We start from the raw sequence: 27,992 nt of genomic DNA, 5'->3' as shown, positions 1-27,992 counted from the left end.
AATTGAAATGTGAGAAGTTTACAGAGGGAAACTGATGTAAACATCCCACAATATTCCTTTCTCCAGCACAGATTTGTGTACAAACAATAGGCTATTCCTAAAGGGCTTTAAGGTTTATTTTGATGGCAACCTAGAGTGGGCACTGGTCAATTATAAACAATACACTCCCATGAAGAACCGTTTCAGAAAAACAATATGATGAAATACACCTTCCTTTGATTACAAGTCCATTCCTAATCATAGACACTGTGCATAAATGAGATGAAAAATGAGATACAGACTGAAGTAATGCATCTTAATTACCAAAATTCACAATAGCACAAACTGCACTCAACAGTCCATCATATTAGATCTTAGTTTATTGTCAAGGGTCAATGGGTCTATAGTTAAAAAGGCAATAATGATGTTCATTTAGATGGTTTTGACTGCTGTTGTAGCCTGAAGGTAAGAACATAAACCTGAGCCTTCAATGACCAAGTGATAAAAGGAATATGATTTCACATCAATAATGGTTGCTAAACATATGTACATCACAGTTAAACCATATGAAGCCACATGAAAGAAACCTTATATGGGTCTCTGCAACCATTAGGTTTCTGGCAGACAAACCACAAAAGTGCTAAATCTGAACATAACTGGAGTCTTAAATCTGTTTATGGGTCATGCCGAAGCACCTCAAGTTTATGTGAACAGTAAACTGTTCTCCTCTTAAAGATTAAATTAAACAGCTGTTTCCTGGAAGCCAGAACAGACCATATTACTCTGAATTCTGCTAACAAGACAAATAACCTAAAACTACATCAAGCCACCAACAATACAAAACCTCATAATGATGTTATTTTGATTTATGTTTCAGATATATTACCAGTAGTGCTGAAAAGCTAATAGTTTAACATATTATAAAACATTCAAAATAATTAAATATAGTGATTTTCCAGTTAAACTGATCATGTGGAACAAACATTTCGCAAAGTTAATTCACTAGCTGTGTTTGAAATACAGTTTGGCTTGGTAATTAGTCTACAACAAATAAAACAGCACTGGGTAACTAAAAAATGAAGATATCTGATATGATGCAATGTTCTTAAAAATAATATAACCTGCATATTTCCATACACAGTAGAGGAGCATGTGATGATCCACATACCTGTTGTTTGACTTCTGCATTTTAGGTCTTCGTCAGGTGTCACAACTTAAAAACCTCTTGATATCTGAAACTGAGCTCATCTGATGAAGTAAAGACCACGAGGTGTGTGATCCCAAACGTTTTCATCATCAAAAAAGTCGGGAAACCTAATTGCATCCATGCTTCACAAGCGTTTCCCCTGCTGGGTAGGCTTCTTCTCCTAAAGTTTTCTCAAACGCAGAACCCAAAAAGGATGAGCTGTTTACAGAATCCTACATAATCCCGAACACAAATGAATACTTGAAAAATATGCGTCTCAGCTTATTTGCATTATTTAAGGTTATATTCTCACGTCTCCAGGATTGCAAGGTGCTGTTTCATATAGAGAAAACCTCTGAATCGCTTTCAGTTTCATATCAGTGTCCAGACCTCGCAAGCAGAAGGTCAGACTTCAGATCTTCTGTCTTCAGGTGGGTTTCTGTGAACTCTACCTGAGCCTCTCAGTCACACACAACATCCTTGAGCGAAAATAACGGCGCTTCGGTCATGATCCTCCGGTAGATTTCACATTCACTTTCAGATTGACACCTTCCGTCGCTATACCATCTGAGAAGAGAAAATATTGCGTTTGTCCTAATTTGATATTTGCACAAACGTTATATGAGTTATTACATTCATAACTCAACGGGGATATAATTTTCTTCTTCTACATTATCGTTAAATCAAGTTTAAATGCTGTCTTTTTTTATCAGTAAAATCAAAGTGACAACCTTTAAATAAAGTAATTGCACATTTATGGTTGATAAAGAAAATCAAGTTGAAACTCAGAAATGCCAGAAATAATTGTGCCATGTTAGATGTATAAAAGCATCATAATGAAATATTTTACAATACAAAGTTTCGTTATAGGCTACAGAGCATCTTCTGTGAGAGTAAAAATCATTTGAGAACACGTAGACATGCAACAAGCATAACAGTGAGTTACCCGTCCAACAGTCCGCCACTGTGAGGATCCAGCGTTTGTAAATGAACTAAGTCTGAGTTTGTATTGATGTGAATGTGAGCTCATGATCCGAGCGCAGCATTGCGTGCCGCCGCGTCCACCTGAAGCTCAGCCCAGTGTGCCTACATTCCGATGAAAAACTAGTAAACACGCCCCTCTTAAACGGAATGTTGCCCAATCCAGATTGTAAATGCTCCTGTAGCTGGACTTTAGTGCATTTATACCAAATTGTCCTTGTATTGTGACCCTTACAGAAAGTTCAAATGAGTTGAAGTATGTGCTTACTTCAGAGTATGAATTAGGGATTAACTTTTTAAATGGATTTTCTATAGGTAATTTCGAGCTCAATCTGTTGAGGCTCGTTTTGAGAAAGCCAAATTGTCTTTTGGCACGGTTGGATGAACGTCAGCTTAGAGGCTTTTAAAACAAAACACGTTTAAAGGGTGCATTTGATCTATATAACTAAGTTAAACAAGTATTTATATCCTGTTAAATCGATATACTGTCAGTTGATGGAAGGATATCACTTGGCAGCATACATTTCTGTTTGTCTGAGTTTGTTTCTTTATTAGGCCTATGTGAGAACGTAAATTGTAGTTACATATTCTAAATCATTTTGAAAGACTGTTTGAAACATTCCTCTTGAAATGTATGGCATTAGCCTCTTTGACTTTTGGGTTGTGTAACAGGCATGATACAAATTATTGGAAATTACCAAAATATGACAAAGTAAAAAATACACTGGTTTTATTGAATGCAATTCAACTCAAAGATGCTCAGAGGTTTCAGACTTCAGATTTCTTGGAAAATATTAATTGATTTGTTACTGTATTTTATAGTCACTGAAGATGTGTAGAAATACCACAACAATAACAGACCACTGCTCAACAAGTAGCTGTAGTTATATTGAGCTCTCCTGCAGACTCCAATCATGACCATGGAAACAGTCCCTAAAATAACTCCTATCAAATGCCATGGATCATCACATACAAACCACAGACCAGGCGTTGTTATATCTCTTGTCTCTGGGCCCTTTGATTAAGAAGAAGAAGAAGAAGAAGAAGAAGAAGAAGAAGAAGAAGAAGAAGAAAAGAAAGCAATGCCAACTCTACTAAGCATTTCACCAGAGCATGATGATTGTCAAAGTGCCCCAGAGCCTCAAATGACAAGTTTCAGCTTGCAGAGAATTTTCTTTAGCAAGTGTACCACATCTTTATGCTCCTCAATGAACATAGTCAACCTCTGATTCATAACCACTTAATCTCTATATAGGTAAGGAGATTCCCAGTCAGCATTTCAAATGGATAAACCACGCATTGTATTCAATCATACAGACTTAAACAGTCAAACATAGTCATTCACTAATATGATGAAAGTTTGTGTGGTTGCTTAACAACATATGTTTCTTGAAAATGGAATGTGTAGCAATATTGAATGAATGCATAGACAAGCTGCTAACAGTCCCAGTGGTGTCTTTAAAGGTAGCAGATGCTGCAGTGAATAAACCAGGACTGTATAGCTGGGGCATCCAGGGCCCCGGTGCAGGTTGTTGCTGTGGGACCCATTGAAATCGCATTCCTGGGGTGTTCCCCTCGGATAAAGCTGGGGGCCACTTAGAATTGTCACCACCTTTTGCTCCGCTAGCAACGGTCCTGGAACAAACCACAACACATCTTCTGGTTTGTTGACCTTCACTTGTGTTTATTTCATTGTTTATTCCATCAGGTTAAAAATATATAACCCCACCAACAACCAACTGGTTGTCATAATGACCACAACAATCTTTAGTAACCATAATACAGGTGATAAAAAACTAAATAAAAACTGGGAATGACAATGTTCCACAGTTCCATGCCTGTGTGACTAACAGGCAGAGAATCAACATGTCTATGACTATAATCCCTTTAAACCTGACACTGACAGCTGTACTCAACTTGTGATTTTGCCTACAGAATCCTCCATACAGTGCATCAACATCTTTTTCTCATGTCTCATGTCTTTCTGAAGTGCTTAAACGTGTATGAGTGGGTTCATCTATTCTTTCTGCACGTTACAGCTTTACATCAGTAGGTCTTCATGAGTCATTGAATCGTTTATTCAACCAATTTGTTCAAAACACGAATCCATTTAGGAATAAAACAAGTGACTATGGCTGAATCTGAATATGCATACTTCACTACTGTAGGCGAAAAACAGAACGTGAAAAGAGTAGTAGGCTATATCCTAATTCGCAGTATTCATAAAACAGTAGGCATAAAGTAGCCTACCTTAATACTACTTCATATTCTGAAGAAATTCTCAAGTGTGTATCCAATGGACAATTTACTATCCCAAGAGACCATGTGAGATGACTTTTTGAGAATGGCAGTGAAGAGTCACCACTGCTGGTAGGTCACATGACAGTAGCTATGTTTCCATCACCATTGTTCTGCGCATTTTGAAGTATCGCATCAGAAACGAGTGATGGAAACTCCAAATTTCTGGGGGAAAAAAATCCCTTAATTCGCAAAAAAAGTTTTTACATTCACTTGAGGTGGTTTTTGACTTGCGCGAAAAAGAGTTAAAGGGATAGTTCACCCAAAAATGAAAATTTGATGTTTATTTGCTTACCCCCAGGGCATCCAAGATGTAGGTGACAAGAAACGCACCTAATTCACATTAGTTTTTTTTGCACACTTTGAAAAAATTCACTACATGTTTGGATGGAAACCCAGCTAATGACAACATAACGAATGTAGTACTTCTGGATTACATTAATACTACACACATTCATAATAAAACATGCTTTTTTAACAGTCGCTTAGTAATTACTTTTTCAAAAACAGCACGCCAATATAGTATGTCCGTATACAAAGCATTCAACAAAATGTACCCGGATGACCTACTACTTCCGCCGAGATTCTGAAGTGCACATTCGATGGACACTTTACCATGGGAAAGGAGTTGTGAATGACAACATGGCAGATGAAGTACATTTATATTAGAATTTACGTTTTTAATGGTCGCAAAGTAAGTTTCAAGCCAATTGTAGTACCTAATGTACAGTAGGCTATGTGATTTTGGACACATGTAAGTCACATAATAATATATGGGGATGTAATTTACGTCCAGATTTCATTCATAATACACACATTCAAACTATACAGCATATACTTTTTTGACGGACTTTGGACTCAACTTCATTCATTCAACCCATTGTTAAAACACTGATTCATTCATAAAGGAAACAACTACTGTGCTGCTCAGGGACGTGCAACAGTTAACTTAGATTAGTTTGGAACTATTTTCAATGGTGGATCAAAATAAATAAGTAAGCATATTTTGTCTTTACGGAATTGTTGTATAAAAAACAATCACACTTGCAGCCGTTCTGCTGGTCTGAATATAAGCAGAAGTTTGATTATCTGCTTGTGTGGTATTTTATTAAAAATCTAAAAACTCTCTTCCTATACAGCCCTCAACCCAAAGCTCACTTTCAGAACTTGGGGGTTACTAAGTGTAAAAGTCCACATAAGAAGCATCTAAACACATATATCACTCCATATACAAGCATCACATGCAAACATATACATGATTGCTACGCATTATATACAAACAGCAGCTGGTTTACGCATTCTTTCTCGATGAAGATATCTACACACAACTCTTCTGCATTCAGCAAGTGCAAAATTTAATAGTTGCCCTGGCAACTTGACTAGCCTTCAACTCGCATGCTGTTTATTAGTGGCAGTTGTGATGTATCCCACAGTGCAAATGAATCCATTCCCTGTGTGCAGTTACTAGGTATGTGAGAGTGGAATGACTGCATGGTGAGGGCTGTTTTGGGATAGGCCTTGTGTACCAGATAGCACAAATGTTTGAGAGTTTCAGAGATGATAACAGGTCTCTGGAGGAGTGACTCTCTCCTGTACACTTCACTTATGATGGCTCTATGTGGTTTATGCCAGATGTGAATGTTTGACAGGTAACCAATATTATATATACACAGTCCCTAAAATGTCCCTTAACATGTACAATATTTAAGCTTTACAACAAGGGACAACAGTAAGAAATGCTTCATTCCTACTAGAGAGGAAAAGAAAACCACTAATTATGTGTTGACAGATAGTTACATGACATCTTTTAGCTCAGAGAGCACTTACCTCAAACAATGTTCTGACTTAAATTGAGTTTAATAGGAAAATTAACAAGCACGTCAACTATTTTGACCCAGGAGGTATTTCATATGAGGCTCTGCTCGTCAAGATGTAAATAGCTGAGTGATTTGGAATGAAATCTCAGAGGATCATCAGCTAAAGGTTAAAATATAGAACAGCTGCTTAGTAGCTGGAATAATCTCACAGTGTGAAAGCCCAGAGGGCAGCAGATGTGTGTGAGTTTTTTCCCCATCTCAGCAAGAAATGTGCACAAACACCATGACAAAAAAAAAAGGAGGCAAGTATAAACTAATTTAATTAAAAATAGAACACTATCAAATGTACAAATAATTACTAAAGAACCTTAAAGGGATAGTTCCCCCAAAAATGAAAATTCTGTCATCATTTACTCACCCTCAAGTTGTTCCAAACCTGTATATATTTCTTTGTTCTGCTGTACACAAAGGAATATATTTGGAAGAATATTTGTAACAAAGCAGATCTCGTCCCCCATTGACTACCATAGTAGGAAAAAAAATCCTACAGAATTTTCATTTTTGGGTGAACTATCCCTTTAAAGGATTAGTCCACTTTCAAATAAAATTTTCCTGATAATTTACTCACCCCCATGTCATCAAGATGTTCATGTCTTTCTTTCTTCAGTCGAAAAGAAATGAAGGTTTTTGATGAAAACATTCCAGGATTATTCTCCTAGTGGACTTCAATGGAATAAGGGTCTTATCTAGTGAAATGATGGGTCATTTTCTAAAAAAAATACAACTGTATATGCTTTATAAACACAAATTATTGCCTTGCACATGCCTCTGCTTTCCGCATTCTTCAAAACGCTTATGCTGTATGTCCTATGCCTTCCCTATTCAACTTATGGAATGAACGCGGCGGCAGTTTGTGTTTATAAAGCATATATAGCTGTATTTTTTCCGAAAATGACCGATTGTTTCGCTAGATAAGACCCTTATTCCTTGTCTGGTATCATTTAAAGCGCTTTGAAGCTGCACTGAAACTCATTTTAACCTTCAACTGTCTGGGTTCCATTGAAGTCCACTATAAGGAGAATAATCCTGGAATGTTTTTATCAAAAACCTTAATTTCTTTTTGACTGAAGAAAGAAAGACATGAACATCTTGGATGACATGGGGGTGAGTAAATTATCAGGAAAATTTTATTTAAAAGTGGACTAATCCTTTAAGAGGGAATTTCCCTAGAAGTCATACAAACATAGTGCCTCTTCTCAGTGACATTCAAAGTACTCAAGAGACTATTGGTTGGCATCCATGTGCAAACTATGACTTCAATTCATGTTTCATTTGTGATGGATAAATATCTAGTTTTGTCATGAAACTCTAGATGGCGCAAGCTGATGGATCCTTAATGTAATCTGTTAGCTTCTACATTGTTTACTATATGGCACAACCCTCCACCTCCCCCAGCTCCACCTGTCTAGAACTGCTACGGATAATTTCATGTGTGCTATTTGCACAGCAGCGTCATGGCTACAATGCTCACAGCAGCATGGCAGTGCAAACAATCCCAAGAGTTGTCATGATAAACTATAATGTTCCCCTTCCTGATTCTATCACTATATCAGGCCCCTTTGTGCAGAGATTTACTGATAGCACTCTAGGACAAATAAATGCAAGCTCAGTTAATCCACCACATTTGCTTTTGTGGAGTCCTTGAGGAGCACAGTAGTTTGACATACAGGAAGGGAAGGGGACCTGAGGAGATAGGGGTGAATAAACCACTTCAGAGTATTTTTTATAAAACACAGCTTTTAAACACAGCTGTGCTCTGACTCAACACAAGATCATGTCCACAATTACCATTACACAGTGTCAGTATGTTTGTACAAGATGTTTCTCTGGTAGCATGTCAGTCAGAGTATTTGGCTGTATCTTAATCACACTAATGGGTTAAATCTGCTTGTTTTGTCATAACATACAAGACCTCTGTAGGAATGTTAGCCTTAGATGGAATTAAGTGGACTTCCTCCAAACAATCTAATGAAAATGGACTAAAATTTAACTGATCAAAAAAAAAAAAAGATTTTTTTAAGAGACATTAAAGGGATGGTTCACCCAAACCTAAATTTTTTTGTCATAATTTACTCACCTTCATGTTGTTCAAAACCTTTATGATTTTGAAGAATGTTGGTAACAAAACAGTTTTGGTTCATACTGACTTTTATTATTCGGACAAAAATATCTACAATCAAAGTCAATGGCAACTGGTTACTAAAATAATTTTAGGGAAATAACATCTTTCAATTTAATTTATTTCCCAAACATATCAGTTCCTACATAAAGTATTTATAATCAAAAATGTATTCTGTCACACTTATGTTCAGCTAGTTTCAGTTTTCATGGACTTTTAGTTTGTTTTCATTAGTCACATGTTCCTTTGTTTGAGTTTCCCACCACTCATCATTTTTCATGGACACTAATCTTCATCACAGCTGTTCGTCATTTAGATCATCACCATGTGTATTTAAGTTCCTCACCTTCACTCAGTGTTTGTACAGTCTTGTTTGTGCTAGTACTACCTTCTGTTATTTGTCTGTTGGATTATTATAAACTCTGCATTTGAACTTTTTCCTGATCTTCATCTGTCTGTCTGCAACCTTGCTAACAGAAGACTGGACCAAGTAATGAATTAAGCAGCAAAATTCACTGTGATCGCCCAAAAGGGTGTTGATTTTTTTTTTTTTTTTTTTTTTCAGTTACACAGAAGAATTCTGCCATCTTGCTGTCACCTGCCCCTACGACAACGAGATCCTCAAATTGCTGTTCTGTATTGGGGCCAACTACCACAACCATGTAGATCTCCCAGACACCTCAGGACTTGACTGGAGGGAGGCCAACATCAGGTGTCTGGAGAGCGTCTGTCACAGATCCAGGACACAGCTAGACCCTGAGCCCAGCCCACCACTACCCTCAACCTTGGAGAATTCGCTAGAGCCCACCACAGATGGAGATGAGTGAGCCAGAGCCCGAAGAGGAAGGGACAGCACCAATCATCGCCCCGAAGCCCCAGAGTGAGTCTGACCAGGGGTGTGAGTGAGTCAGTGGCAGAGGGAATTCTGGTGGAATTGGACAACGAGGACTGGCTGTTGGATTTGGACACAGAGTTACTGCCTCCCACCCGGTATTATCTGTCTGTTTTGAATCATCGCTGTTTCAAGACAAGGTTTTGTTGACCTGTTGGGAATTGGAATTGCCGTTATCGATCACGTCAAACTTACCTCTATCACCTTCACTGCAAAGCTCAGCCCTCCTCTACCGGATGCTTGCAGTCCTTCATCTTACCTGGAAATGCCTTGCTATGACGTTAAGCCTCAGGTTATGCAACCACAAGCCTCGCCCGAGTGAGAGGATCCTTTGCCTCTGGCCTCTAATCCCTTTGCTCCACTTCGGTCCGTCAACCTTTCTGTTCTGTCTTGGCTCCTCCCACCCTCAGCTCCACCAGAGACCCTTGGCCGGCTCCGCCTCAGTCCTCAGGCACTCTGGCTCTGCCTCAGATGCTTGTCGCTGTGGCTTCACCTAGGTCTCTAGTGCCCGTGATGTTGCTCAGTACCATCGGCTCTCCATCTGCGCCCTGGGGTTCATCGGCTCCTTCTCCGTCAGTCGTCCCCCGATATTGTCAACTATAGCAACATCTAGGCTCTTCCCTCCATCGACTCCGCCGTGGACTGTTGTCACTGCCGAGGTCTGGGTCAGCTGCATCAGGCACTCTCCATCATCGCCGTTGGGGTTTAGTCGTCGTCCGCCTGTCACCATCCCTTCGCCACCTCCTTGCGGCACAAGGTCGTGCCTTTTCAGAGGGGGCGCAATGTCACATTTATGTTCAGTTATGCCAAGTTTACACTACAGGACTTTAAACATCAGCAGATCGCTGTGCTGTTCAGACTACATGACTTGCTGTGGTCGTTGTGGTGTACACACGTGACACTACGTAAATGATCCGCAACAGGGAGTTACACACTATACAAGCTGACGACAACTGTCACGTGACACGTGTAACCGACACGTGACACCACAGGATATAGAGTCGGCGGACAGCTCCAGATATTTAGCATTCTAGATATTTGTCTGGCGTCAGTGAGGTGTCGGCGATGCATCAGCGAGCCTCTTTGATGCGTCGTTCAGTAGTTCACACATAAAGAATGGCGAGCGCCGATCCTGTTGGCGAGCTCGTTAACTTGCAAATCGGGCTTAAAATCCTGTAGTATAAACTTGGCATTGGTTTCAGTTTTCATTGACTTTTAGTTTGTTTTCATTAGTCACATATTCCTTTTGTTTGAGTTTCCCGCCATTCATCAGTTTCCATGGACACCAATCTTAATCACAGCTGTTTGTCATTTAGTTCATCACCATGTGTATTTAAGTTCCTCACCTTCACACAGTGTTTGTCCAGTCTCGTTTGCATTAGCATTGTGTTGTTACTACCTTCTGTTATTTGCATGTTGGATGTTGCATGTAAACTCTGCATTTGAACTTTATCCTGATCTTCATCTATCTGTCTGAAACCTTGCAAACATATACATGTGCAAGCACTTTCAGGCAATTTTTTTTTTGGTTGGTTGTGAGCTGATCCTGAATCAGTGTTGGCTATTTTTGTTACCATTAAGCCAATATATTGTAATCCAAGAACCCAGAAGTAGCCGGATGACTGTGAGCTAAATTTAAGCCAGTGAGTGTTGGCTGTTTGAAATAAATCTCTGGAGAAAGTTATTGATGGACTTGCTGTTCTTACTGTTAAGCTAACAGTCACAAACACAGCAATGAGTATGAAAAAAAGTTTTAGATACCATTCAGAGTGAAACAGAAGTCTGAAAAAGAGCAGCCGTGTCCAGACACAGTTTCTGAATGACCTGTGGAAAAGGCTCTCACCCCTTTGTTTATAATACTGGGTGGCAAATGAGTGACGAAACCTGTAGTGTGTCCGGGAATTAGACATAAATCAGGTCTTGCTTACTTACCTCCCACTACTTCTAATGAGGACAAGACATTCATCAGGAAAAAACAGAAATTTCAGGGGCCCTGCAACAAGTATAAATTTAGCCCTGCCAGACTGAATAATTAGCCATGATCAAACCTTCTCAAAGTCAGTGATGCAGTGAAGTCACCATGAATAACTCCAGGAATGAAACTCAGAGCACATTGATTAACTCAAGTCAGTGAGAAATAAACAATTTGTAAAAGATTTGCTTTGTGTAGGGGTTCTGATCACCTTGTCTGCATTAATTTTGTGATAATGACCAGCTGACTGCACATTATTCTGCTTATTACATGGCCACTCACCAAATAAATAAACATGAGGAAATGAAATAAAGATTTCAAGTTTAAATAATTTCATAATCATTACTGTATGTTAGAAAAAAAAATAGTCCATTACAGTGTGCAAAACAGTCAAGCAACAAGACAAAAGCTGCAACATGTGGTAATATTAATACTCAAGTCCTCTAAGGTCATTTTCTGTACAGTCGATAACTGAGAGGCAAGATGGTGCCAGTTGCATTTGTGAAAAAAGAGAGCGAGTTCACAGAGAGATATGCGAGAGATGAAAGTAGCGGCAGTTTCAGTTACCTGGATGAGTGGAATGATACTCAGCCATTAATGATGGTAGAGATTCCATAAAGTATATAAATCAAGAATCCTTATGAGCAATATTCAGATATAACTGTGGATATTAATCACTTGACGTTTTACAAACTAAAAAAGTACATAAAGTTGTGGCAGCACAAATTTATCAAGAATTAACAGAGATGACTGTACAAAAGAAACATGGTGCTCTCATGAGGATGGAGGGGATGTTTGATGCTCTCAAGAGGATGGAGGGGATGTTTGATGACAAAAGTGAGCGGTTAAGTGAAGAACACAATCAACCTTAAAGTTTGAAAAGTTGCAGAGAGAATCAAATATATAAGCAGAGAGCTGAACGCAATAGGCAAAATAAGCGGAAACAATTAATGCATCTGAAGTAAGAAGCTAAATCCCTACAGCACACATCCCAAGGGTTTGAACTGATTTAACAAGCCCAAGTGTGAACAGTTATCTGCAAAGCAAAATATAGTAAAAAATTAAATAGTCTGGTAACTTTGAATGTTTGTTTTAAAGCTGTCTAGATTTCATCATTCAGATCAGGAGGACATGGATCAGTGCACTGAAACACTAAGAGCGGATGTGTTTGTAGTCATCACATTCAGCAACGGTCAGAGGTCACTGGCCTCCTCTCAAGGACAAGGAGTGTCTGGCATCCTCCCTAAAAAACTAACAAAAATTAAACTAAGAAGACTATCATTTATAGTCACTTCACCTAATAATATAATCTGTCAATAGACTACCAGTTGACATCTAAACAAACACAAGCTCACTTCTCCTTCATGAGGTTGAACAAAAAGATGATTAAAAGGACATGCATTGAGATGGTATCCACCATTCTGAGAAAAAAAAAACATTGACCCATCAACCCCTTTTTAAGTAACCACTTAGTAATGTAAATAAGAAATGTTCTCAATATTTGAGATTAGAATGGTATTTTATCTAGCTGCAGTTGAGGGAGTTTTTCACAGATCTTGAACTCTTTCTAGCATTTGATGAGACTTTTCCTTCAGCAAACATGCTCCATTCAAATTTGAAAATAATTTTGGTTTAAATCTTTGTTTCAAATCACATGACTAAAAACATCCCAAATGTGGATAACAGAGATAACTTGCTACATAAATACAACAATCATAAAAGTGAATATAGCTTTCAGTGTATTTGGTCACTGACCGCCAATTGATAATAATAATTCATAAATGATTATCATAATTACAATGTTTATTAGCATACCATGTTTCTTCCTTTCTTTATATGGCAGAAAGAGTATTATGCTTGAATGCTTTTGTGACTCTCTGATAGGTGGATTTTTCTCTTCAGGATTATGTGTAGTGTTTAGCTCCTGGAATATGTCAAATAAATACTTTTTTCCACATTTTTTTTTTTTTTTTTTTTTAAGAATGGGATTTTTTAATGTATACTTCCAAAACATGACTGTTGCAATCTATAATTAAATCATTTCCCTTTCTTTATTGACACAAAACAGTATAGATCATTGCTGTTCAACGCCTTCTATCTATTCTAAGCTGATCTGTACCTTACAAATAGCCTAAACTAATAAAACAAATAAACTCAAGAACAACTAGTATAATATAATGGCTACCTAAGTCTAAATTCTGAACCTCAGCTCAGGGAATAAAGCATATATTGGCTAATAAAAAAATCTGACATAAGATCTATCACACAGCAAACGGTCTTGTAAACAAACTATTAAAAGGCCACAGTACTGTTTGTTCTGACCACAGTCTTGACTCAGTTTGTTCCTTTTAATGAAGACACAAAAGTTCAGCCTGGCTTCAGTAAACAGGGGTGGAGGGAGTCATCATAGCTGGTCTTTTTCCAGAGTTCATGTGAATTCCAGCAGTGAAAGAGATTAGCAAGCTCTTATCATGTTCTTCCTCTCACTGTTTGTCCAACATGTTATTACTAGGCTACCTGTGTTTTAAAATCCATTATCGTGAGTACTGTATCACAGTAATGAAAGGCTTGCCAGGGCATCTCTCCACATATTTGAGGCATGTTACACGCTTTGCTGCATTTGAAGCAGATTGTTCACACCTTATAAAAACATCTACAGGACCAGCCCACATCAGTTTGTACCAGCACTGTACAATATCGAACTGTGTCATACCTTGGATTACCAGATACCAGAGGCAAGTAGATCAACGAGATCAAAGCAGATGGGATTTCTTCTTGATGCACAGGAATTCAACCCTTCATTCACCCTTGTATCTTGTGCTCTTCATAGCCTCCCGAACAAGCAGCATTCCCTCACCCTCATGTCGTTCCTAACTTGACTCAACTTCCATAGAATATGATTAAAATAATATTTTGAGAAATGTCTCATTGATTTTGAGTCCATACAATGGAAGTCAATGGTCACCAGAACTGTTTGGTTACAACATTCTTTAAAACGTCTTCTTTTGTGTTCATACACGTTCAGAACAGCATGAGGGAGAAAAAAAAAAATAATGACTTAAATAAATTTCTCTTTTGAGTGAACTATGATTTTAACTTTTTATTAAGGGGTCAGGATTCTTATTGCTTATATTATTGCTTAAATGATTTTTTGATTTAAATGAATATACATTATATAATAATATACAGTGGGTACGGAAAGTATTCAGACCCCCTTAAATTTTTCACTCTTTGTTATATTGCAGCCATTTGCTAAAATCATTTGTTATTTTTTTTTCCTCATTAATGTACACACAGCACCCCACATTGACAGAAAAACACAGAATTGTTGACATTTTTGCAGATTTATTAAAAAAGAAAAACTGAAATATCACATGGTCCTAAGTATTCAGACCCTTTGCTCAGTATTTAGTAGAAGCACCCTTTTGATCTAATACAGCCATGAGTCTTTTTGGGAAAGATGCAACAAGTTTTTCACACCTGGATTTGGGGATCCTCTGCCATTCCTCCTTGCAGATCCTCTCCAGTCTGTCAGGTTGGATGGTAAACGTTGGTGGACAGCCATTTTTAGATCTCGCCAGAGATGCTCAATTGGGTTTAAGTCAGGGCTCTGGCTGGGCCATTCAAGAACAGTCACAGAGTTGTTGTGAAGCCACTCCTTCATTATTTTAGCTTTGTGCTTAGGGTCATTGTCTTGTTGGAAGGCAAACCTTCGGCCCAGTCTGAGGTCCTGAGCACTCTGGAGAAGGTTTTCGTCTAGGATATCCCTGTACTTGGCCGCATTCATCTTTCCCTTGATTGCAACTAGTCGTCCTGTCCCTGCAGCTGAAAAACACCCCCACAGCATGATGCTGCCACCACCATGCTTCACTGTTGGGACTGTATTGGACAGGTGATGAGCAGTGCCTGGTTTTCTCCACACATACCGCTTAGAATTAAGGCCAAAAAGTTCTTGGTCTCATCAGACCAGAGAATCTTATTTCTCACCATCTTGGAGTTCTTCAGGTGTTTTTTAGCAAACTCCATGCGGGCTTTCATGTGTCTTGCACTGAGGAGAGGCTTCCGTCGGGCCACTCTGCCATAAAGCCCCGACTGGTGGAGGGCTGCAGTGATGGTTGACTTTCTACAACTTTCTCCCATCTCCTGACTGCATCTCTGGAGCTCAGCCACAGTGATCTTTGGGCTCTTCTCCCCTGATAGCTCAGTTTGGCCGGACGGCCAACTCTAGGAAGGGTTCTGGTCGTCCCAAACGTCTTCCATTTAAGGATTATGGAGGCCACTGTGCTCTTAGGAACCTTAAGTGCAGCAGAAATTTTTTTGTAACCTTGGCCAGATCTGTGCCTTGCCACAATTCTGTCTCTGAGCTCTTCAGGCAGTTCCTTTGACCTCATGATTCTCATTTGCTCTGACATGCACTGTGAGCTGTAAGGTCTTATATAGACAGGTGTGTGGCTTTCCTAATCAAGTACAATCAGTATAATCAAACACAGCTGGACTCAACTGAAGGTGTAGAACCATCTCAAGGATGATCAGAAGAAATGGACAGCACAGAGTTAAATATATGAGTGTCACAGCAAAGGGTCTGAATACTTAGGACTATGTGATATTTCAGTTTTTCCTTTTTAATAAATCTGCAAAAATGTCAACAATTCTGTTTTTCTGTCAATATGGGATGCTGTGTGTACATTAATGAGGGAAAAAATGAACAAATGATTTTAGCAAATGGCTGCAATATAACAAAGAGTGAAAAATTTAAGGGGGTCTGAATACTTTCCGTACCCACTGTATAATATTATATAATTTTATCATTTTTATCATTATGTGCAAATGAACAGTCTTTGCAGCCATTTCTCTGCATCCATACTCTTTAATACTGTGAGCACAGACAACACAAGTGTCTTAATGACTCCATCTAGTGGTGTAGTATAAAAAGACATCAAGTGAGCAGAAAATGGCTGAAAAAGTTTGTCACAGAAAGGAAAATCCACAGCAGATGTCCAAGACAGTAAAGATTTTATTTGTTTATATTAAATCAAAGGAAAGCACTATAACATACTTCACAAACCAAACGCCTTGTGGTGTAGTACAGTGGTTTTCAATCAGGGCCCTGAGGACCCAAAGCACAGCACATTTTGCTCATCTCTCATGGAGCTCTGCTAATGAGCTGATGATCTCAATCAGTTGTGTTAAATAAGGAAGACATGCAAAATGTGCAGTGCTGTGGGTCCCTGTGACCAAGACTTGAAACAACTGGCGTAATAAATCTGCAACGTCAGAAAAAGTAAGATCTCAATATGGCATATTACAAAAAAGAAAGTAACACTAGTGGACAAGAAAATATTTAAATAATATAACTGTACATTTAAAAAAGAAAAAAAAAAAAAAAAGTGACAAAAGACCAAAAAAAAAAAAATCCTTCTATAAACAGAAGAAAAAAAAAAAACTAATATCTTGTTATGAAGACTATATTAAAAAAAAAGCCAATAAACACCTTTTTTGCCATTAGAGCACAGGGCCTAGAAATGAAAAATAAAAATGAAAGTATCACAGTACACTCAAGGGGACAGCAAGTGGTCAAGAGCAAGAATAAGGCAGGAGAAGACAATAACTCCTCCTAGAGAGAGAGAGAGAGAGAGAGAGAATGAGTGATGGGAACCATCAGACCCAATGAAAACCACTGAAGAACCTTTCACTCCATCTCTTATAATGTGATACCACTGTTAATATTAATGAAAAAAAAGTTAACTGGGAAGATGACAGAGATGATTAAAAGATGTTAGTTATATAGAGAGACGCACGCTTTTTTTTTTTTTTTTTAGCAGAAACAGGATGCAGTAACATGCACAACAGCCCAGCGTGTATGTCTACATCACCCATAGCCATGTTCTTCTTATAATAGATGCTTATAATACACCTAAAGAACAACATTACAAAATAAAAAGTATCTGCAGCTACAGGAGGTTAAAGCCAAATGTTTTGACTTTGTACATGGGGGACTAGATTTATTGATAATTAAAGGGATAGTTCACCCAAACGTGAAACTTTTGTCATCACTTACTCACCCTCAAGTTGTTCCAAACTTGTATGAGTTTCTTTCTTCTGTTGAACACACAAGAAGATATTTTAAAGAATGTTGGTAATCAAAGAAAAACTCATTCAGGTTTTTAACATTCAACAGACAGAACAACTTGAGGGTGAGTAAGTGATGATAAAATTTTCATTTTGGGTGAACTATCCCTTTAAATAAAGGGGTTTGTTAAGGTGCGGTCACATTTATGTTGTTTGGCGGATTTTTTGCTGGCGAAATCCAGCCATTTCAATAGGAATTTACATGATTTGGAATTCCCCCCCATGCTGATCTTGCAACAGGTTCAAGTTGGTTACATGGATTCGCCGCTTTGTTGCTTGGTTTGAAAGTGACATCTGAGCTGTGCATCATACATCTATAAACTATTGATAATAGACAATGGAACTTTTTTGCCCGCCAAATTTCACTAATGTCACCGCACCTTAAATCTCTGCTTGTGTCAATCGTCCTCTCTTCTTGCCTACTTGGACCACAATGGACAATGCACAACAAAAAGAGGAAGAATTTTAGTCAAGACTACTTGATGGATTTGACCAACAAGATGGTTTTGACCAAAACACTATAATGACCTTGATGAATGCAAAAATACACACTAAAAACAAAAAACAAAAAATTGTGGACATGGCACACAGATAACATTGCTATTGCTTTCTATTACCGACTCTGTAACTGGAATAGAAAGCTACACAGATAACAACACAAATAGAAGAGTGCATTTCAGTTCATAAGATCTTTGCTATAACAGTTTCTCTGGGAATCTGGGAACATTTTGCCCGGATCTGGCAGTCAAGAGGCAGGAGACCACTCACGATATTGGTGAAAAAATACATTCCTGAGCTATATTCAGACACCTTTCCCCTAGTAAAAAAGAACTATACCAAAATCTATTTAAAATATATTTATTTATAACCAAGTATACTTCAAATCCATTAACATTTATTGACATCACTTAAAACGTACTGATATAAAATTATAATTAAACTTTATTTGGAGTATTTCTTTGCACAAACAGTTTTAATATCACACTTAAGGATTTAAACGTGAGATATTTAAAGTATACTTGCAATGGTTCCACTTTAGCACAATCAAATATACTTAAGTATATCTTTAGTTGGACCTCAGCAATACTTCCACACAATTAAATACAAAATGAGTAGTTCCAATTTAGCAGACTTTATGTAGAGACCAGTTTAGGATAAGTACAATTGCAGGGTATTTTTTAGCACATGAATATGTAAATGTATTTGTAGTATTTTTTAGCACAAAATAAATGTATTTCAATACATTTTAGTATACTTTTTTTTCACTAGGGTCTTCATTTCAAAATATTTGGTCATTTGAATCTAGTCATTCACAAAATATACTGCATTCATTTCAAAGTCCTCATGCATAACATGCCGAGAAGGCAAGAGCCCTCTAAACAGCGCAACATCCAGCAGATATCTTCACATCATTCCAAATAACATCAAAATAAAATCACCAGAATTTGCTTCTTAAAGACCAAAAGATCAGTTTTGTTCAGATCAGTGCAAACTTCAACATGAGCAATAACAATGATACGCGTGTCCCACGTCCACAAATCACACCCTTTAAAGACGTTTTAAAATTCCAAAGTGTCTTTTTTTTTTTTTTTTCGTAAAAACCCCTCACAAGGATCAGAGCTGCAGAGAGAGGGCCCATGCTGAACAACGGTGAAAAATACCATCACAACAAACGTTCACCAAAGAAGACGTCCACAACAAAAGTTTAAAGAGAGAGAACATAAACAGATGAACAAGTACAAATACAACTGACATATTAGAAGCCGCATTACAAGTCTGTATAAAATCAAAAATAAGCACAAAGATATAGTAAATATACACATAAAATAGTTCCTTTTTATGGTCTAGATTGTTCCAGCCGTCTGAGACAGTCCTGTGCTGAAGTTCTGCATAGCCAAAGCTTCCATTCGCCAACTATGGACTGGATCAGTGTCAGCGAGATACAAAGGTTTTTTCTTTTAGATTTATACCAAAAGCATAAAAATTTCACCGCCTACTCACAATTCGTAGTTCTTAAACTTTATCTTTGTAAACAGTTTGCCCTTTTTCTGTTTCAAAAATACATTCTAGTCAGAAAATTGTGAGGCATATTTATGTGGCAAAGCTCTCTTTCATAGTTTTTTCTTTTTATACAAAAAAATAATGTAAAATAATGCTCTATACACATCATCTAAACTCTTCTGTCCTCTCTTTCTAGTACGTGACACGAGGAGATCTCGTGAATTCTATCGTTTGAACGATGGGAACTGGCCACATTATGAAGGACGGACTGAGTTTTGACAGCCAGAAGCAAGTAAGAGTTGTTTTGGCTCACAGGCCAGAAAGGTGACAGCAATATCATGCGGTTAGCTTAGCGCATGCTCTAAACTTCAGGCAGTAACTGTTGGTTAGTTTAGATGTGTCCGCTCAGTAGCCCGAGCCAGACGATTCAGTAGAGCGGCTGACACCAAGCACATTCTAGTCCTGGTACTGAAACAAAGGTTGGGTGTCGTGGCGAGGGAGGGGGAAGGCTCAACTCATCCTGCTGGTGTCTCGTATCACAGCATTTGGTGCATCAATATGGGCTGGTATTAGGCCGGCTGTCGACTCCTTCTGTTCCATAACACGTCATATTGTCGTCTTCACATTCAAGACCGTCTCGTCCTTTTGCTGCTATCGAAATGTCATAGAAAGCTGGTGTGACCTGATAACATCAAAAAGCACTGTGTAAAAACAAGGACATTCATTTTGTTTTGGTTGCATGGCTTTGAATTAGACCAGCGATGCAATGGCCCGAACCAGCCATCGGTTTGGCATTGCTATGGCTTCGGTGTGTTCTGATTGTCACTCGGCACAAGGAGCAGATACACGGCAGGTTCGTGTGTTCAAGTACGTTTGTTTGTTTTGTCGTCTTTACAGGTCAAAGCACGTGTGAAGCATCCAGATTGGTTTCACTGCTATCTGTTGAGTGATGAACAGTGTCTCGGGAGGCAGATGGAGCATGCTGAGCAATGGTGTCCACCGAGAGACGGCGTCTGGGTGACTCATGCGAACATGATGATTCGTTTCATATCAACATGTAGTGTTTATGTATGCGTTTTGCGTTCAAGAAAATGTAAAAAAGATCTTTTTTATGTTTATAGAAATCTGAGTGCTATAGGTTTTGTGCTTTAGTCGTCATGTCCATGGACTTGTATGTATGTATGTATGTATGTATGTATACATGCATGATGTGGCTCTTTAAAGTCTGTCGCTTCGGAAGCTGTCCTCTACTGAGGGGTCAGGGAGGACCATATCGGGGTCACTGAGCATGCTCAGTCCATCCAAACTGAGCGGCTCAATACGTAGTTCATCCTCAAGTGGAAAAACCCCCTCTGAGTCCAAACACTCTGGCACTGCAGACAACACACTGCTGATGTCCTTAGACAGGCTAGGATTGGAGTCGTCTGAGAGAGAGACAAAGCGAAACAGCAGAATTGTGAGTAAATAAAGGAGCTGTGAAAGAACAGATGTGCAAAACTTTTTTTTCACTAATCGGAATCTCTGTATAATCTAGCTGGTTTTGGGGTGGCGTGACCCCGATCACACGTTTTTTCTGAGGCATTTACATAAGATGCGTTCTTATGTTCAGCGAGATGGCCCGCATTAGAATGGAACACAATATAGAGGTCTCAAAGACACTATATTTAACTTCACATACCATCTTATGACTCCAACACTTGTGTCGGGAAACTCAAAACAAATGCAGCGAGACGGCAATTTGTTTTTCATATATATACAGTACCATTCAAATGTTTGGGATCTGTAAGATTTTGTTGTTAAAATAATTACTTTTATTCAGCAAAGACACATTAAATTAACCAAAAAAGACAGAAAAGACATTTATAACGGTATACAAATTTCTATATCAAATAAACGCTTTTCTGTTGAACTTTATATTCAGAACGTATCGATTTCCACTAAAATATTAAACAGCACAACCATTTTCAAAATTATATGTGGATAAGAAAAATGTGTTTTGAGCTGCAAATCAGCATATTAGAATGATTTCTAAGTATCATGTGACAGAAACTGGAGTAATGATGCTGAAAATAAAATTCCTACTATCACAGGAAAAAATTACATTTTACAATATATTCAAATACAATTTTTAATTGTAATATTACTTCACAATATTACTAGTTTTACTGTATTTTTAATCAAATAATGGCAAAACCTCAAACTTCTGAATGGTATACATATGAAATATAAATAAATTTATATAAACTAGACAGCTGTTGGATGACAAAGGCCCTGTTTCCACCTGGTATTACGATTTGTTTTGGTTGATCAGATTACAAGTGGACGAGGGATACATATTCCTGTTTACATCTGGTATTTTAATCCATCTCTTTTGTCCACTTTCAACCACTTCTGTCCTGATTTCTTTGAGGGGAGAGTCTATGAGTGGGTAAATGTATGGCTTTTACTTTTTTCAGATCTTTCGATCTAATGGACAAAATAAGCTCGCACAATTTACATTTGAACTCCCCTGTAAATGATGAAAAACATACGGAGAGCAGCAGCTTTCATTTCTTCTCTGACAGCTACTGTAGTGATGTCACGCTCTGTGCCGAGGCTCTGGAGCATGTGTCGAGAAATCCCGGAAGCTTTCAGTGAAGCGCGTATCGAGGCATGTGTCGCTTTATACCATTACATCATTGATGACATCTGAAGCCTCGCTTCTGCCTGACTGGTTCAGGAAGTGGTTCGAATCTTGGTGTGACATTTTGACAGATATATTATAAACCTATGGGAACCCCTCAAAATGTGTGGCTTTAGAATAATAATAATATCGCCCCTCCTGCCTGTTATGACCAAAGAATTGATTTACACACATTTGCCCTATTCATTTCAAGCCAATAAGTTTATTACACAGTTATGTTATACAATCATTATATACCACCAGAAAATACACAATATATTCATATAAATAGATTAGTCTATATGGAAATTAATTTTTTCTTCACCGCTATTTCTAAACCTTAATTGGCGCAAAATACAATGTATTACATGATCACATCAGGTCATCTGTAATGTATCTGCTTGTTTTACACTCTTTGACCACCAGGTGGTATTGTGAGCAAAAGAAGCCTCGAGAAATGAACCCTTTTGTGAACCACTTGGCTGAAAAGCTTCAGTGCTTCATTAGGCTTCATCTCGCCACCACTACTGACAGCCACAAGACCAGCCGAACGCGGTGAGTGTGTGTTAGAAATCAGGAATGGTGAGAGAACATTGTGCTTGGTATGTTTTTCAACTTCAAACCATACTTAGGTCTTCACCTGACAAAGTTTAAATCCCATCTGGCCAACACGTGCTCCATAATGTTTACGCGTTAGATCAGTAGGCAGAAAGTAGGTGGTCTTTTGTGGCTGTTTGAATGGATTCGACCACATGACTGTTTCCACTACTAAAGCAATCCGGTCAAAAGTGGACAAGCTCAAAACGTTTTACACACACATTTACACCTGGATTGGGATTGTCCACTTGTGATCCGATCAACCAAAATGCATCTTAATACCAGGTGGAAACAGGTCCTAAGTGATAATCAACTAGCATTCTTTTGAATGTGACGTTTCCTTGCTATTCCCATTTCTTTTTTATTGCCAGTTACATAAAATAATAGTCCATGAATGAGATGAGACTCATTTTTTGAATCAGAGCTTGTACCTGTAAGGATGATGTTGGGCACTCCACCTCCACAATTAGAGTAGAGCATGTTGGGCCTCGTCTGATGTTGGTCTTGCAGGTTGCCGTGGCTACCGCTCAAGCCCATGAGGGCAGCCTGGGAGTAGTAGAGGTTGGAGGAAGGGTCAAATCCTCCTGCCACTGAGCTCATGACATTCTCCAACATGTTATACTGATCCTGCGGTGTAAACACATGCAAAATATTTGTTACAGACAAAAGATGAACAACTTAGGAACCAGAGTGCACTGCAGGATCTTATAGGTTTACCTGATAGGACGAACACTTGGACTGACGTCCGGAGAACTGCAGCTCCATAAAGGGATCGTTAAAGAATGCTGCCATGCTGCTGTGCTGCAGGCAAAAAGAAGCAAGAGGAAGTTATAAAGATGTTAACACCATATACAGTCCTGGTCAGAATTATTGACACCCTTGGTAAATATGAACAAGGAAGCCTGTGAAAATAAATCTGCATTGTTAATCCTTTTGATCTTTAAATAAATAAATAAATAAATAAATAAATAAATAAATATATATTCACAAAAATTGAACCTTTCATTTAAATAAAAAAATTACAAATGGGAAAACCTCTTTATGAAATGAATGTTTTTTCTCTAATACATGTTGGCCACAATTAATGGCAGGCACCCTTTTATTAAATACTTTTTTTCTACATCCTTTTGCCAAGATAACAGCTCTGAAACTTCACCTATAAATACCTAACAAGAAATCAGAGACAATTCCTTCATATAGAATCTCTCCAGATCCTTCAGATTCCAGCTCCATGTTGGTGCTTCTCTTCAGTTCACTCCACTCATTTTCTATAGGGTTCAGGTCAGGGGACTGGGATGGCCATGGCAGAAGCTTGATTTTGTGCTCAGTGACCGGTTTTTGTGTTAATTTTGATGTTTGTTTTGGATCATTGTCCTGCTAGAAGATCCAACCATGGCCCATTATAAGATTTCTAGCAGAAGCGGTCAGGTTTAGATTTGTTATCTGTTGGCATTTGATAGAATCCATGATACCATGTATCTGAACAAGATGTCCAGGACCTCCAGCAGAAAAACAGGCCCACGATTTTGAAGATCCAGCAGTATTAAACTGTAGGCATGGGGTACTTTTTATCCCTGTTTGCACCAAACCCATCTGGTGGGTATGCTGCAACAAAGCTTTTTTTTTTAAGTTTCATCTGACCATAGAAGCCTTGTCTGACAACTGAATATGCTGGAGTTTGTTTCTGGATGAGCGAGGAGGATTTTTCTTGAAAGCCCCCCAAACAACATGTGGTGATGTAGGTGCTGTTTGATATTTTTTTTAGGCTTTCTGACCCCAAGACTCAACTAATTTCTGCAATTCTCCATCTGTGATCCTTTGAGAGTCTTTGGCCACTCAAACCCTCTTCTTACTGTGCATTAGGACGATATAGACACGCGTCCTCTTCCAAGGAGATTTGTACCATCTTTAGTTGATTCAAACTTCTTAATTATTGCCCTGATGGTGGAAATGGGGATTTTCAATGTGTTAGCTTTTTTCTTATAGCCACATCAGAACTTTTTTTTTGGTTTTACTCATTGTGATGGATGATTAAGGGAATTTGGCCTTTGTGTTTCCTCATGTTTATACTCCTGTGAAACTCATGACTGGACAATTTCATGTTCCTAGTCACCCTGGTGGGCTAAAAAAAAATGTAAATATGAATGGGAATATACTTCAGAGATATTTTACTCATAAGAATTTCTAAGGGTGCCAATAATTGTGGCCAACATGTTTTGGAGAAAAACATTTATTTCGTAATATGATTTCCCCCCAACTTATTGTTTACTTCAATGAAAGGTTATGTTTTTGCTCATTTTTTGAATGATCAAAAATATAAACAATCTGTTAGACATTATTTAAATTTCATAGACATTATTTACATTGTATAGTGCTGGAAATAATGCCAAGTGTTTCTACAGTCTTGGCCAATCACATGTTTCAGTGTTTTCCTGTTCAGCCAAAAATAGCCAGCCTGTGAAACAGCTGAACATTAGCCTCTCCCCTCAGAGCCCTGTGTCTACTAACAGCTGATTTCAATGAGAACTCACAGCGCTGGAATTAAAGTCAAGTGGGACGTTCTGCAGCGGGGACACAGGCTGGTGCTGTTGGTGCGGTTGTTGGTGCTGTTGGTGGTGTTGTTGGTGCTGTTGGTGGTGTTGTTGTTGGTGCTGCTGTTGTTGGTGCTGTTGTTGTTGGTGCTGTTGTTGCTGCTGTTGGCCACCTGTTGGTCGCTGCTGCACCCCTGGATGCTGGGAGCTCTGCTGAATAGATGGATGGGACTGGGGAGGCGGCTGCTGTTGCTGCTGCTGCTGCTGCTGCTGCTGCTGCAGGGGCTGCTGGGTTTGCTGGTAAAGGGGGTAGGGAGGGGGTGGTTCCATTGGCAAGTTGCTGGTGTCCAAGGCAACCCCCTAAAGAGAACAGGAAAGTTATAAATCATTTGACTGGGCTATGGTACACACCAGAACACTCTGTTCTTGGCAAAAACAAACAATAAACCAGCTGCAACATTTCTAAGCACAGTGCTCCACTAATTAATTAATAAAAGTAAAGAAATATATCTTTATATAATATGTCTTTAACATTGAGTTTTACAGATGACACTTGCACCTGGTTTGAAACACATTCTAAACAAAACTGGACAAGTGTAAATGCATCTGGTTGTTGATGCTACACCCAATCCTGATTACTGCCACACCTGTTCGCAATCAAGAAATCACTTAAATAGGACCTGCTTGACAAATTGAAGTAGACCAAAAGATCCTCAAAAGCTACACATCATGTTGAGATCCCAAGAAATTCAGGAACAAATGTGAAAAAGTAACTAAGATCTATCAATCTGGAAAAGGTTACAAAGCCATTTCTAAAGCTTTGGGACTCCAGCGAACCACAGTGAGAGCCATTATCCACAAATGTTGAAAACATGGAACAGTGGTGAACCTTCCCAGGAGTGGCCGGCCGACCAAAATTACCCCAAGAGCGCAGCGATGACACACAAAAGACCCCACAACAACATCCGAAGAACTGCAGGCCTCACTTGCCTCAGTTAAGGTCAGTGTTCATGACACCACCATAAGAAAGAGACTGGGCAAAAATGGCCTGCATGGCAGAGTTCCAAGACGAAAACGCTGCTGAGCAAAAAGAACATAAAGGCTCGTCTCAGATTTGCCAGAAAACATCTTAATGATCCCCAAGACTTTTGGGAAAATACTCTGTGGACTGACGAGACAAAAGTTTAACTTTCTGGAAGGTGTGTGTCCCATTACGTCTGGCGTAAAAGTAACACAACATTTCAGAAAAAGAACATCATACCAACAGTAAAATATGGTGGTGGTAGTGTGATGGTCTGGGGCTGTTTTGCTGCTTCAGGACCTGGAAGAATTGCTGTGATAAATGGAACCATGAATTCTGCTGTCTACCAAAAAATCCTGAAGGACAATGTCCGGTCATCTGTTCATGACCTCAAGCTGAAGTGAACTTGGGTTCTGCAGCAGGACAATGATCCAAAATACACCAGCAAGCCCATCTCTGAATGGCTGAAGAAAAACAAAATGAAGACTTTGGAGTGGCCTAGTCAAAGTCCTGACCTCAATCCTATTGAGATGCTGTGGCATGACCTTAAAAAGACGGTTCATGCTCGAAAACCCTCCAATGTGGCTGAATTACAACAATTCTGCAAAGATGAGTGGGCCAAAATTCCTCCACAGCACTGTAACAGACTCATTGCAAGTTATCGCAAACACTTGATTGCAGTTGTTGCTGCTAAGGGTGGCCCAACCAGTTATCGGTGCATTGTTAATGATGCCCCAAAATAGGCAGTTAAAAAAATGAATAAAAAAAAAATCTATGGGGTATTTTGAGCTGAAACTTCACAGACACATTCAGGGGACACCTTAGACTTATATTACATCTTTTAAAAAGACGTTCTACGGCACCTTTAAATTTGTTTGATGATCTGAAACATTAAAGTGTGACAAACATGCAAAAAAAAAAAATGAGGAAGAGGGCAAGCAGTTTTTCACACCACTGTATAACAGCGCTACTCCAACATGCATTGCCACAGATATGCACATATCTCTTCATCAAAATGACGCAAATGAAACTCAAAGTTTGGCGTGGCATCCTGAAGCTTAACACACAACCATCTTCATTAAAAGTAGTAAGATTAAATCAACTTTCCAGTGCTGATGCAGCTCTCTCTCTTATTGAAGCCTCTGACTCTTAAATTAACTGATGATAAATAAAATGAAGCTCATTTCTGATCTGATTTATATTCGTTTTGTGGAGACATATTTATGTAGCCAAGTGTAAATGGAACAGTTTTAACAAATCGGATACCTAATCGGAGAAAACGCATGAAGTGCGTTTACACCAAACAGTAGTGTATATTTGTATAACTGCTCTGTGGATATCAACTTAAGTAAACTTTTGATTGCATTCTTGCACAGTGCATCCATTTGAATTCAGCACAGAAATCTCTGATACAATGCCTTATGGGCTCCAAACTGATCAGTGGGGTGCTATTCAAAGACTCAGAATAAACAAAGCTTTGCTATCCACTCATGCCGTGCAGATAATTGGTCTGTGCTTGCATGGTTCAATTGTTAGTGCTGTATTACCACACATATAAGCATTCACCCTGTAACATTCGTTGTACACAGCAGAAAATGGTAGAGTACGATTAAAGAATTTTTTTTAACATGTTGTCACACCAGTGAAAAGTGTGTCAAAACAACATTTGACGCAGTCTGGAGTTCTGTACAGTTTACTACAAGAAGCCTGTAATCTTCTGGATGAATAGTGAGTAAAGATACCACTG

At 38.6% G+C, this 27,992-nt stretch overlaps 2 protein-coding genes across 6 annotated transcripts in view; both read right to left on the bottom strand.

The window, feature by feature from the left end:
• adamtsl5 (ADAMTS like 5) overlaps window positions 1-2,291 on the bottom strand; it is a 33,817-nt gene extending 31,526 nt beyond the window's left edge. For 2 of the 4 annotated variants that reach the window (XR_007184203.1, XM_048185102.1), the window contains exons 1-2: window positions 2,112-2,291; window positions 1,148-1,732 (exon numbers count right to left, since the gene is read on the bottom strand). Coding sequence is in view for 3 of the 4 variants with exons in the window: in XM_048185102.1 (XP_048041059.1) it covers window positions 1,148-1,167 (20 nt within the window). In the remaining variant the exon portion in view is untranslated. The remainder of the gene's footprint in view (window positions 1-1,147; window positions 1,733-2,111) is intronic. The other 2 variants (XM_048185100.1, XM_048185099.1) reach the window with 2 other exon arrangements.
• A 14,009-nt stretch (window positions 2,292-16,300) lies between these two features.
• The window catches only part of crtc3 (CREB regulated transcription coactivator 3), a 58,661-nt gene continuing 46,969 nt past the window's right edge, over window positions 16,301-27,992 (bottom strand). For both annotated transcript variants that reach the window (XM_048185097.1, XM_048185098.1), the window contains 4 exons: window positions 25,225-25,584; window positions 23,411-23,494; window positions 23,125-23,320; window positions 16,301-20,858 (listed from right to left, as the gene is read on the bottom strand). In XM_048185097.1, coding sequence (XP_048041054.1) covers window positions 20,653-20,858; window positions 23,125-23,320; window positions 23,411-23,494; window positions 25,225-25,584 — 846 coding nt within the window. In that variant the 3' untranslated portion in view covers window positions 16,301-20,652. The remainder of the gene's footprint in view (window positions 20,859-23,124; window positions 23,321-23,410; window positions 23,495-25,224; window positions 25,585-27,992) is intronic.

This window comes from Megalobrama amblycephala, linkage group LG3 (assembly GCF_018812025.1).
Source record: "Megalobrama amblycephala isolate DHTTF-2021 linkage group LG3, ASM1881202v1, whole genome shotgun sequence".
In the NCBI taxonomy this organism is placed as follows: Eukaryota; Metazoa; Chordata; class Actinopteri; order Cypriniformes; family Xenocyprididae; genus Megalobrama; species Megalobrama amblycephala.
This window is presented reverse-complemented; position numbering and strand designations above follow the sequence as displayed.